Source organism: Agelaius phoeniceus, chromosome 12 (assembly GCF_051311805.1).
Source record: "Agelaius phoeniceus isolate bAgePho1 chromosome 12, bAgePho1.hap1, whole genome shotgun sequence".
NCBI lineage: Eukaryota > Metazoa > Chordata > Aves > Passeriformes > Icteridae > Agelaius > Agelaius phoeniceus.
The window spans coordinates 14,805,590-14,818,033 of NC_135276.1; the positions used below are offsets into that span (position 1 = coordinate 14,805,590).

The window sequence follows — 12,444 nt, forward strand, 5'->3', positions numbered from 1 at the left end:
TTGAACTCTGGTTTCCTGCTGGTCTCCTGCCCCTTCTCTCACATCTCCCTCTGCCTGGGCTACACTTTGTGTTACAAAGGGTTGCCTTCAGCCTGTTTGGGTTTTTTCTTTTGAGGATCAGAATGACCCTGGGGTAGGGACATGCCAGTGCAATGTTTTCCTTGCCAGGGGCTGCTCACTCAGTAGAGAAGCTGCTATGAGTGCATCAACCTACTGAAGACACTACAGTAGAGCAAAGCTCTTCTCCAGATTTACAATCCTGTTCTTCCAGGTGTCCAGGAAATGGGACTGGGCCAGGTTTTAAAGGATGCTTTTGGGATAAAGCAGTCAGTATTAATTTGTTTTATATTGTTCTCTTGGTCATTTACACTCTCTATGGCTGGTGTTGCTCTGGGCTGTCCCTCTGTTGACTGTCTGGATGATAGTTTCATTCCTGCCTTTTTTGGGTTGAGAAGTTCCCCCAGCTGCAGATTTGGTTGGGGGCGTTAAACCTCAACAGCAATGCTCTCTTTTTCTGTCTTTGAGTTTCTTTTTATGTTGTTTGGCTTCTAAAACCCTTGGGGAGGGAGGAATTCAGGGATAGCTCTTGATGCATTTGTGCCCAGATTTGTGCAAAACCTGGCCCTGCACCTCCTGCATCTTCTGGAAGCAGCACAGGCTGTTGTGGTGAGAAGGAGAACCATGGCTTGTGCTCCTGCACTTCTCAACGTGGTTCTCTCCTGCTGCAGCCAGTGGCTGCAGGAAGGGTGACAGCACATGGGTGCTTCCCCACGTGGAAACGTTTGGTCTTTCCTTGCTAACACTGCGTGTAAATGGGGACCTCCCCATTGCTGCTTGGGACAGGGAGACCAGGCAGTGGAGAAGGAGGAAGAAAAGCCCTAAGCCCAGCAGGAATGTTTGAGAGATGCTATGAAGGCACAGATCCCTCCTGCCTCTCCCAAGGGATCTCCAGCATCTGTTCCCTCATCTTTTGACAAAACCAGGCTCCACCAAACCCCCACTGGCACTGGCTGTGTGCTGAGCCCCTTTGCCAGGCTCCTGCCCGTGAGCAGGAGCTGGGGCTTGGGAACCCTTTGGCATAAAGAAGATGGCCAATTGTCCTGGATGTGGGGAGCACAGAGCCACCTCCCGTGGAGCCCAGCAGAGATGCTCAGCAGATACCAATGCCAAAATGCCTTCCAGTACCCACCCTGCAGGAAGATGAAAAGGTTTGGTACCTGGTGGGTCTTGTGGCTCTGGCTTTCATGAAGGTGTGCTAGGCATGAGGAGGTCCCTTGGCCGAAGTGGATGAGGACACTGTCTCATGTCACCTGGGAAGCACCTGGGCTCCCTTGGTGCCCCCACAGAGTCCCTGTGGCTGAGGGCTGGGCAGGTCTGGAGGTGCTGTGGCCGTTCCTGTTTGCCTTACTGCTCCCCTGTTTACAAACACTGGCCTTTTAACATGTATTTTGTACATGCAGAAAGTGGAGGGAACTCAACTCAATAAAAGTGACATTGTGATGCGTGTGCCAGGCCAGCACGAGGTGGTTTCTGTGGGAGATGCTCCCGGGTGGGATACAGGGATGAAGCCATATCCTGAAATGCCATCCCAGCTCTCCGAGCTTTGGGATGGATGGTGTGGAGCTGGGAAGCCCCACTGCCTTCCTCAGGCCCTCATTGTCCGGGGTATCTTCGCGCCCAGGGCCGGGGAATGCCAGGGGAGGCTCTGTGGGCCCCGGTCCCCGTGCGGCACCCCAGCGTCGCTCCCTGGGGCCGGCAGGCGGGTGTGGTGTGGCTGGGAAGGAACTGAAGGCAGTTTCCTCTTCGGGACTGAGGCCGGCCATCCGGGAGGGTGCAAATGGAGAGGGAATTTCCTTAGAAAGGAAAACCCGCGCCTGGAGCGTGCCGGGCCGGGACCGGGCGCTCTGAGGGACCCGCAGCCCCCATGTCGGGGGGGGTGGGGGGGGGGGGGGGTGGGGGGGGGGCATCGCCTAGGCCGTACCAAGGCAGCGCGGGGGAGGGGACGCCAATTCATGGGCCTGTACCACGGCGCTGCGCGGGGGGGAAACCGTTCCTGGGCTTGTACCACCTTCTTGGGGGAGGAAACAGCGAGGCGAGGGGGAACGGGGCGGGCCGCACCACTCCGAGAGGGGTAACCCCTCCCCCCCCCCCCCCGCCCGCATGACTCCGCGCGCCCTTTGGCACCGCCCGCCACTTGCCCTTCCCGCCCCGCCCCCGCGCGACGCCCCTCGCTCATTGGCCAGCCTCGGCAGCGCGGGTTGGCCAGCAGCGCGCACGCGCAGACCGAGAGGACTTCGCAGCTCTGATTGGCTGAGAGAGTAGGAAGGCTTTCGGCCCCTCCCGGCCAATGGCGCGCGGCTCAGGCTCCGCGCGGAGGGCGGCAGGATGCCCTCCCCCGAGGTCGCACGGCGCTGATTGGCCATCTCTCACGCGGCCCCGCGCTCTGATTGGTCCAAGGCCCCTCCGCGGGGGCGCGGCAGCTCCGCGCGCATTCCGCCCCTCCGCTCCCCCCGCGCCCCCCCCGCGAGAGGACGGGGGAGGGGAAAGGCCGCGGCGCGAGCGCGCGACCCCATCCGCCATTTTGTATCGGAACGGCGGCGGCGCGAGAGAAGCGCGCGAGCGGCCCGGCCCGGCCCTCACGACACCGCCGAGGTGGGAGCGGCGCCCGCCCGGCCCCGGGGGGTGCTCTGGGTGGCTGTGGGGGCACTGCGAGCTTCGGGGCGGGAGGGGTTATCGGTGGGGACGGGGCCGGAGGCAGCGGGACCGGGCCGGCTTGCGCTGGGGCAGCGGGGCCGGCTGAGGCACCCGCCCGGCTGGGCCGCCCGCCGGGGTGTGCGAGAGGCGGCGGCGGGACCCGCGGCCCTCTCCCCCCCCACTCCTCGGTCCTGCGGCGGCCCCTGAGCCACAGAGGGAACTCGGCCGGGGCCGGAGCCGCGGGTGTTCCCTGTTCGGTGGCGGGGGCAGGCGGCTGCGGCAGCGTCGCGAGGTGGCGGGGAAACCGCCAGCCCTGGAGCTGTGCTCATCGTTCCCCCCGCGCTTGTGTAACGCCGGTGGTGACAGGTGGAGCTTTGAGGACTCCGGGCCGGGCCTGCCCCGGCCGGGCTCGGCGGCCTCCGTAGCAGATCGGTGTTGTTGTAACTTGCCCGCAGAAAATACGGAAAAAGTGAGCTGTAGTAAATAATCCGGTGACATAACCTTCTTGCAGACCACAGGAGAGAAATCCTTCTCAGTGCTGTCCTTCAGTTAAGAAAACGCTGCCCAGTAAAATGGACTTGTATAATTCTCAACTAGAAATAGCAACAGTTGGGTGTCTCGACAGATGCTGTATCAGTACAAGAGCTTCTTGACAATAGTTTCCTAACTTAGATTAGTACCATTTACTCCTTATACAGGAAGGCCAATGGGTACTCATAGTTTCAACAAACCACAACCAATTTGGACTGTATTTACGACACAAGTGAGATAATACTGCAAATACAACACTAGTCTGTTGGTGTATCATATACTCAGATTGTTTCTGATTCCCACTTGTTGCAAGGAAGCATGGCAACTGCTCTCAGGAACTTTTCTCAAGCAGGTAACAAAAGAGGTGTGACTCTGACAAGTCACTCTTAGTGTACCCAACTGATTCCTGTTTCTAAGGTAACTACTTTGGCATTGGCTAAAATTATGGGCAGGGTGAGTCCAGGTGGGGTGACTCTCTTATAAACAGGAAACAAACTTAGTTGGTAGTAGACTGGTTTGTCCTTTCCACCTTTGTTATTTCGATTCTTTCAGCCCTTTTGCTTCTAAGTTCACTCTTAACTGTTGATGCCGTTGGCCTGATGTCTCCAAACCAAACTCACAGCCAGTTTGTTGCCTATCTATATCTCCTTGGAGAAATACCTTATCCTCTTTATCCTATATAGTGTTCCTAGATTTTTGATTTATGCTGAAATGGCCATTCTTGGTGTTCAACTGAGTAAGTGGAAGAGAAACTGTGGGAACATAACTTAGCAATAGAGGACAATAATATTTTGTGTCCCTGTGATGGGACATAACTAAATCATGCTGGGAATTTTATCTCTGAAAATCGTGGTTGAGGCCATCACTATTTTAGCAGATTTCTCTCTTGTTCCATAAACATCCCCAATGTATGAATATTGCAGTTTTCTTCGACTTTTGAAATAGCATTTTGCTGTTCTAAAACACATTTTGGATGGTAAAAAAACATGAAGCATTTAATAACAAGTCTCTCATTTTTTTCCCTTCAGCAGAAACTTTGTTTTGGAGTTCTTGTCTGAAGGAGAACTTGGAAGTGAGAGTTTCTTGTTGTTTTGTTGTTTTTGGTTTTTTTTAACAGTCCAGGTTGAGATGTGAAAATGCCTGAAGCAGCTATGTCATGTTTGATGCACATCTCATGTACTTGAGGTGGATTCCAAACTGCAGCTTCACTGGCCTGAGTCAGTAGGAGCAACTTGGGTGCTGAAAACTGAAGTTACTGTGTCTAATCATATTTTGCCTTCTAGTTTACTGGAATTGGGTGCAGCTTTCCAGGGTATGGAATGTTCAGGTGTCTTTTCTGTTTGTAAACATCTGAATTTGAACTGGTCAAATGAATTGAGGAACTTATTTTACTGCTAATGTGAGTTTCACTCTCTGGGGTTTTTCCCTTGGTAGATTTCAAAGTGGTAGACATCCTGAAATATAAAGTACAGTATGATTCAAAACCACCTTTCTCCCTTGGATTGCTCCCAGTGTCAGCCTTCAGAGAGGTCTGCTGCCCTTCCATGTTTTGTATTTGGTTATGGGTTTAAAAAGAGGGTAAGGGACTGTTCTGGAGAGCAGGTTTAGCACTGGTCCCTTTAGCATGTTTAATGCAATGTTTTGTGACAGGAGTTTAGAACCTAATCAGCAAACACATTGCTGTTTGTGTCACTTGATCTGTTTTATCCTCCACATGCAGCACGTGTGCCCTGAAATCATACAACTCCTGAAATCCAGTGGCAGTAGTTACTTACTTCTGCAAAATGCTGAATAAAAGATCCAAAGTTAGCTTAAAGTAATTTTGAAATTACTTTCTTTGTAGGGGTGTTTCTGAATTCGTGGAAGACTTTGGGTTTGTCAACTTCACCATCGAGGCTTAGTTACTCTCTAGTGATTTCTGGTTATTAGGGAGTGTCTTCGGTCACACCTGATGGGTGGTTTCATATTGACCCACTCTATTTTGTGGTCTTTGGATTCTTGCTTGAAATTTTATTCCATTTATGTTTTAATCCAACAGAACTCTGCTCTTGAAAAAAGATCTACTGAAATAGATGCCAAAAGTCTTTTGCTGATGGGCTGTTGTTTCCCTTAGGAAGTGTTCAGGGTGTGTAATGCTATAGAATTTGATAAATATTTTTTATCTCTTTAAAATGGGTTGTGTTGCACAATATAAAATAGTAATATTGTAAGAGCTCCTGAGTCCTGTGCCGGGTATATTAATCCATTACTGTATAATAGGATCTGTGGCTGAAAGTAGATAATTTTGCCAGGTAATCTTAATTTTTTTATGAACTCTCTGTGGCTGAGGCCTGACTTGTCTGAACCTGGCAGGTTTGTCCCATGGACTGAAAGCTTCCTGGATTGTTGAGGCCAGTGTAGGGAGATTCATTCCCACTAAGGATATATGGATCTAAAAATAAAGTCTGCTTCACATAGCATTCATAGCTTCCTTAATCAGTGCTGTAGTAATTGAATTTTAGTCTTGCACTGAATGACCAAAGAGGTACCTGAGCAGTTCTGCTTTGCACACAAAGCTCCCTTGATTACTCTGTACTCTCCTGAGTTAGGTTGCATCATTTGAATCTCTGAAGTGCTGTTAATGTTGTGTCTAGGGGAGCTGTCAGGTTTGCTGTGTGCTGGGATACACACAGTGCAAACCACATGTTTAGAACGGAAGTAGGAAGCTGTTTCCTCAGCTATTGTGTTCCCTGAATCTCAGTGTTGGCTCAGGCTCTTCCTTGAGAGGCTTCCTTGAAAGAAAAAATCCATTTTGCCTTCAGCTTGGATTGTCCGGTGGCACTGCCAGATTTTGCAGTTGGAAGGTGGCAAAGCTTGTTTTGCTTCTTTGCAATCAAAGCATTCCCTGCTTTTTTGGAAGACAAGAGATGCTAATAGGAGGGTGGGATGGTCAGTGTGTGGTATGGCAGCAGGGAGGCTTGAGCCCAGCTGGAGAATTTCAGAACTAAAACCCCTGAGTTTTAGGTGGAGTAAGTGTGATTCCTGTGCTGTTTGGATTGGTATGATGAAAAATGCCCAGAGAAATGTGGTTTTTCTTCCTAGGGCCCTGAAAGGCAAACTCTGAAATTCTGTTACTGCCTTAAAAATTGGCCAAGTTGAAGTTTTGTGTTATGTCCTGTAGGCAGTTCAAACAGCCTGTGAGTTCTCCAGGCTGGTTGCTATAAGCTGATGCTCTGATGGGGCTGAATTCCCCTTGCTGACTGCTGGTTTCAGTAAGTGCAAGTACTGTGCTGAGGTCTGTGTGCTTGATTCTTAATAAATGCTTTTCAGCAGCTTTATATTGGTCATGCATGTTAAACCCTTCCAGTAGGACTGTCTTGGAAGGCATGTACTTGCCAAACCCAGTGACATTTTCTAGGTTATTCCAAAAGAGGAATTTAAAGGTTATTAAAAAAAAAAAAATCAGGTCCTGTACTACTGAGAAATCTTTTTAAACTTCTGTGCCAGTCCTCCCTTCTAGATGTTCCACAGTCAGTGGCCTTTTAAACCTTTATATATAAAGGTAATGAATTGCAGCTTGTCAGATGTACTAAAAAGAAATGGAAGTTTTGTGTAATTCTTCTCACTGCAGTTTTAGACATGCTCAGAAATTCTTTTAGAGACCAACTGCCTTGTCATTGAAGAATACTTTCAGTATTACTGCTTGAAAATTCGTTCTTTGTGAGATGTAAGCTTTATTGCATAAGAAGGATCTCGCATATCTTCATTGAGTAGTCAGGAGTTTTCTTTGGCATACTGAAAGTCTGCAAGTCAGTTGATTTGACTTTTCTTACAAATAATTTACCCGTATATTTGTGTAACATAATCAATTTTTTCAAACGGCAGAATCATCTTCATTGCCTCTGGTAGGATTTGTTGCTCCTGATGTTTTGAAGTGTAGGCAGATGTTAAATAAGGTAGGTTCCAAGTGTAAGCAAGCGAAAACCTTTGTATAAAGGGAGATGGGAAGGAGAGTTGTACTTGCACCCGGCACAGCCTGTTCACCTGCTGGGAGCTGGCAGAGGGAGGCCCGGCATGGGAGCTGTGCTGCCGCAGGAGCGCTCCCTGGGCTGGTTCCTCAGTTCCGCGTGCCAGGCCAGCGCATCACCCCAGCCATCCATTCCCATGATGAGGCACAAATCACGTGCTGCTGGGTTTTGCCATGGAGAGCCAAGACCACAAAGCAATCGTTTTTGTTCTGAAAAAGGGATCTTCAGACTTTTGGCATGAAGCCCAGTGACCTTTGTGTTTTGATCAGGTAGAGCTTCCAAGCAGTGACTCTCCAGCTTGATTCTACCTTTGACAATGCACAGTGCTGCTGCTCAGAGCAGCTCGCGGCTTCGTTTGACGCTCCCCACACTGTTGGATATGCAGGACTTGCTTTGGGATGCAATTTTGTCACACTGGCAATCTGTAATTTAGCAGATGAGATGTCAAGTGCCAAGTTTTGTGTTGTCATAGAAATTTATTAAGCTGGCAAGCTCTGCTGTTGTAGCTTACTGGAAAGCTGTTTCAGTATAAGCCAAATGTTAGGGTTAGTTTATTGCAGTTCTTTGTGTGTTGCTCATTCACGATTGCTTCTTTTGGTGTACCAGGGTTGAGGCAATACTGCCTGGATGTACTGGCGCAAAATATAGCAGAGATGGTAAAAGTGCATTTTTTATATTAGTTTATGATGGATGCTTTGAATGATTCTGACATCTGATTGTTGCTGTGTATCTAGTTCATTATTCATCTCATTTCCTTCTTTCTCATGGTGCTGAAAATCATTCTTCTGATTGAGCTGTTTGCTGGCTCTTTCAGACTGCAAAATGCAGAAACAAAAGTGGTTGGGTAGTGTAAAAACAACAGAGCTTGTGTTGTGAAAACTTAATACTATTTCATTTTCCTTGTGAACATAGTTATGTGATGTTGCTACAGAGCTTAAATCTAATTTAATACTGTTTTCCAGGTGCCATGCTTCAGAACAGACAAAGACAACTGAGAAAGAAGAGCTGAAGCAAGTAACACAGAAACAGATAAAGACTCACTGGGGGAAAAAAAATTGACCTGTCTCTGAGGTGACTAAAGGGGAATAATGGTGATTTTGCGCCGGGCTCGGCCGCCTGCTTCCGCCCCAACCAGCAATGAATCTTGACTCGCTCTCGCTGGCCTTGTCTCAAATCAGCTACCTGGTGGACAATTTAACCAAGAAAAACTACCGAGCCAGCCAGCAGGAAATACAGCATGTAAGTAAAGTGATATGGTGCTACAAAATAAACTTTGTAAGGAGAACTGGAGTTTCTCTTCTCGTTTGTATTTGTACTCTGCCGTGCTCTTGTATATGTTACTGTTTGCTGTGGTGTTGGGAACTGCCGGGTGTGTCTGATACTCCTGCAGGTTCATCTGCCAAGTCATGGAATACAGCTCAGAGCTGAGACCAGTATTAACTTTGTAGCTGAATATCAAGATTAACTGCTGCTCCTGAAGGGTGGCATGAAAAGCTTTCCTAACTTGTCCAGGTTAAATATTTCCACTTTCGGCCATTCAGTGGAACACTGATTGGGAAGGGAAGGAAAACGTATACATTCAGTGCTCAGAGTTGTTGCACTGGAAGCTTGAGTATGTTGTAATTTACCTCTGAATGTTCTCTCCTCCCTTGATGGAAGTTTTTTTTCCTCTTGTCATTCAATGACTCATGGCTTGGTTGTGAAACTGAGCTGACTGTCTTGGCCCTGGGTTTTCAGAAGGCAGGCAGAGTAACTGCATGTTGAGTCCCAAATATCTATGATTAGGGCAAGAATTCTGTTTTAACTGACCTTTTTAAAAATAGCTCTGCCTTGCAGGGTGGACTGAAAAGCATTATCTGCAGAGGAGTGCTTAGGAGGAAGTGAACGCTGCTGAGCTAGTTTTAGAAACTGGTTTAGTTCAGTTCCCGGCAGACAGCTGGGCCACTCAGTGTTGAGGGTTTTTCCTGCAGCAGTGCAATCCTGCAGCGATTTGAATCAGATTAGAAGGCCAGAGGGCTTAAGCAGTGAGTTTCTGTAACATTTGATGTCTTTAAAAGTGCATTCATTGGTTATCTTGAGGTGAGAGGAGAGTGATTTCAGCAGTATTGGTTTTTCAAGTGTAAGATGGAATGGGTCTCTTGTAACTTTTGTAAGTTTCTTATGTTTTTGCAAGTTCAGTACTCCAGGGCTCATTTGGGATCATGCTGTCCTTTTGATCACTGTTAGTTTCAACAGATGGTTTTTGCAGCAAGGTGTGACCAAAGCATGACTTGATTTGGGAGAAGATGTAGTTGATCTGCCATTCACTTGGAGCATAGCTCTCTAAAACAGGGCCAGGTTGTTCCTTACCCTTCAGCCAGGCCTCTTAGCCTCACTGTGGTGAAAGGGGTGAGAGACTGGGACCTGGTCTGTGGAAATGGCTGAATGGTATATGGTTATAAAGCAGATCTAGAATTTCAAGGCTAAATGCCTAAAATCTTAATCCCTTGTCTTTTTTGTTTTTAAATTTTATTTTCCTGGAATTGCTTTACTTTTGTGGTTGCTGGTACAATATTTCTTTAGTTGAAGAGAATGTATGTGCTATAATTCTGTCTCATGGTACACTGCTTGGGGTAAATTTTTGGCATGATTCACTCAATTTTGCAAAGTTTCCATCTAAGCATGTAGAGTTGTGGAAATTCATACTTGGAGTTGTTCTTGTCTCAGCTGAGCAAAATGACACTTCTGTTTAAATACGTCACTGGAGTGTAACAGTGGCAAGGCTTGAGGAACTAATTTCTGTTTAAATATGTTATCAGTAGTCATTTAATATAGCTAATGCTTAAAGAAATTGAATGTATGTTTAAAAAACTCAGAAATATTTTATGCATTTGTCAGACACAAATTCTAAACCATTACTTCCTCCGAGGTGAGTTTTTGCGGTCTCCTTCCCTTTAAGTGGTAAGGAGAGCCTGATTGGAGAGGGGGAAAGGGCTTTGTGGATGGGTTTATCTAGGAAAGCTAAAGTTTTTGAATGTAGAAAAACAGAGTTATTTTTTGTCTAATCCTGTATTTGCCGAAACACATTACCTGATAAATCCAAATGATGCATGTGGCTCAAGCTTTATCCTAAATCACAGACTGGTTGAGGTTGGAAGGGACCTGTGGAGGTCATGTGGTCCAACCTCCTGCTCCAACAGTCACTTAGAGTGCATTGCCCAGAAGTATGTCTGGGCAGTTTTTAGGTACCAACATGGATGGAGACTACAACCTTTCTGGGCACCCCCTGTCAGTGCTTGGTGACCCCTGCAGTAAAAAAATACTATTTTTGATCTGGTTTTATGACTGGATGCACTGTCATGTAAATGTGTATCAAGGCTGCCAATACAAAGGTTTCTTTCAGCTCTTTCTTCAGGAAAACTGGCAATTCTCATTGCCTGTTTCCTGGAAGAGCTTTTTTGGGAATGTAGTTAGAATTGAAATTTGATACACTGCACTTTCAGCCTTCTCTTCCCTTCCCTTCCTTCCTGTATGTTAAATTTTCAAATTATTGTCCTTTGGAAGATACCTCAGTGCAAGGAAGCAATCTACTTCTGATGCAGGCAAGTTGTGTGGATGGCTTTAGTATTACAGTTTTCTTTGGCATCTGATTACTTTGATGAATTCACCTTGGTCACACAGCACCATGCAACTTCTTAGGAAATTGACCCAGCTTTATGTCAGTCTTGTTACCACATCCAAATCTTTGTATTTGATTGTGATTGCCTAAACAAACTGCCTGTTTTCTGAAGCCTGAGCTAGGTAGTAGGATTTGCTGTTAATTCAGGTTTGCTGCCTTTTGCACCAGTCTGAGCATCTTCCTGATCCTGGGGTATGGCTGCCTTCAAAGGCCCAGCTGTCACCACAGCTGGGCTGTTTACTCTGGACTGACGTACCACAGGCATGTATTTTATAGCTTCTGGTCAAGAAGCAGAGCTGGATTCAACTTGGAAGTTTTTTTCCAGCAGAACGAAACTTGGCAGCCACTGGAATCAGCAGGCTCTGAGGGAAAGGGAAGCATAGTGTCAGATAACAGTAGAAAAATTGAGACAAAACAGTCAAACATCAGAGCCCGAGCAGACAGAGCCTAAAGCAACCCTGTTTGTCTCTTTGCACAAAGAAGCTACTGGCAAACAAGGACATTCATGACTGGTGAAGCAGTGGGCTTGGTGTAGGCAGTCAGACCAGAGGCAGAGCTGCAGGTTTTTGCTGGCACATGTGTGTCTCTCCTGCAGCTAGAAAAGGGAAAACAGTGAGGAAAATGTTGCTGGTAGATGAAGGTTGGATTTCTTATTAGCTGCTACTGTTTGGCCAAAGAGGCAAGCTGCTGTTGATTGGCTTCACATTTCTGACTGTTATGGATTCTATTAAAAACAAGTAATGCTGTCCACTTGGTTGGGGTGTAAAGAAAGGAGCAAGTTGTAAAACAGTCTGCAGCTATTTCAGACAACAAGCTGATGAACTGGTCTGTAGCTGAGTTCAACTTAAGGTAAATGATAGGGGATGCAAACAAACATGTAGTACTGTTAAGATTTAGTAATAAGTGATAGGTGTCATAAGTCAGCAAATGCAGATCACCCATTGCACAGGTGCTGTCCCAAGGCTGTGTTCTTGCAGAGCTAGGCACTGGAGCTGTGGGGAAAAATGGGGAAAAGTGAGGCCATGGACGGTGTGGATTCTGGGCTGCTTTGATGGCAGGATCCTGAGGGTAACTTAAAAACCCCTTTTTACTTAGCTTTGTAAGAATACCATCCCTGAAATCCATGGCTTCTGTGTCAGTGACTTGTGTCTAGATTCTTTGTTTATACTTCTTATTTGCAAATAGAGTTAATGATGTGGTTTCTAGGTTACTGATTAAAAGGAACATTTACAGCAGTTTTGTTGAAACTGTAGGTGATTTGACTACTAGCAGTACTGCTGTATCCATGGTGCTAGACCCAGATCTTGCTCTGTAATGACTGTTTGCTCTTTTTTTGATACTTTTTTCCCAGATTGTGAATAGGCACGGTCCCGAGGCAGACAGGCATTTACTACGCTGTCTATTCTCGCACGTGGATTTCAGTGGCGATGGTAAAAGTAGTGGCAAAGATTTTCATCAGGTACAGTTTACACTAACATGTCTTGTTTATTAATTTTGATTGTTAAAAATCTACTGTGGGATTTCATCCAGGTCAAGCACAAAGGAAGGTTAGAA

At 46.8% G+C, this 12,444-nt stretch overlaps 1 protein-coding gene across 4 annotated transcripts in view; it reads left to right on the forward strand.

Annotated features, from left to right (window-relative positions):
- The first annotated feature begins 2,500 nt into the window (after positions 1-2,500).
- The window catches only part of CNOT1 (CCR4-NOT transcription complex subunit 1), a 56,153-nt gene continuing 46,209 nt past the window's right edge, over positions 2,501-12,444 (forward strand). For all 4 annotated transcript variants that reach the window (XM_054640532.2, XM_054640537.2, XM_054640534.2 and 1 more), the window contains exons 1-3: positions 2,501-2,652; positions 8,195-8,471; positions 12,242-12,349. In XM_054640532.2, the coding sequence (XP_054496507.1) occupies positions 8,370-8,471; positions 12,242-12,349 (210 nt within the window). In that variant the 5' untranslated portion in view covers positions 2,501-2,652; positions 8,195-8,369. The remainder of the gene's footprint in view (positions 2,653-8,194; positions 8,472-12,241; positions 12,350-12,444) is intronic.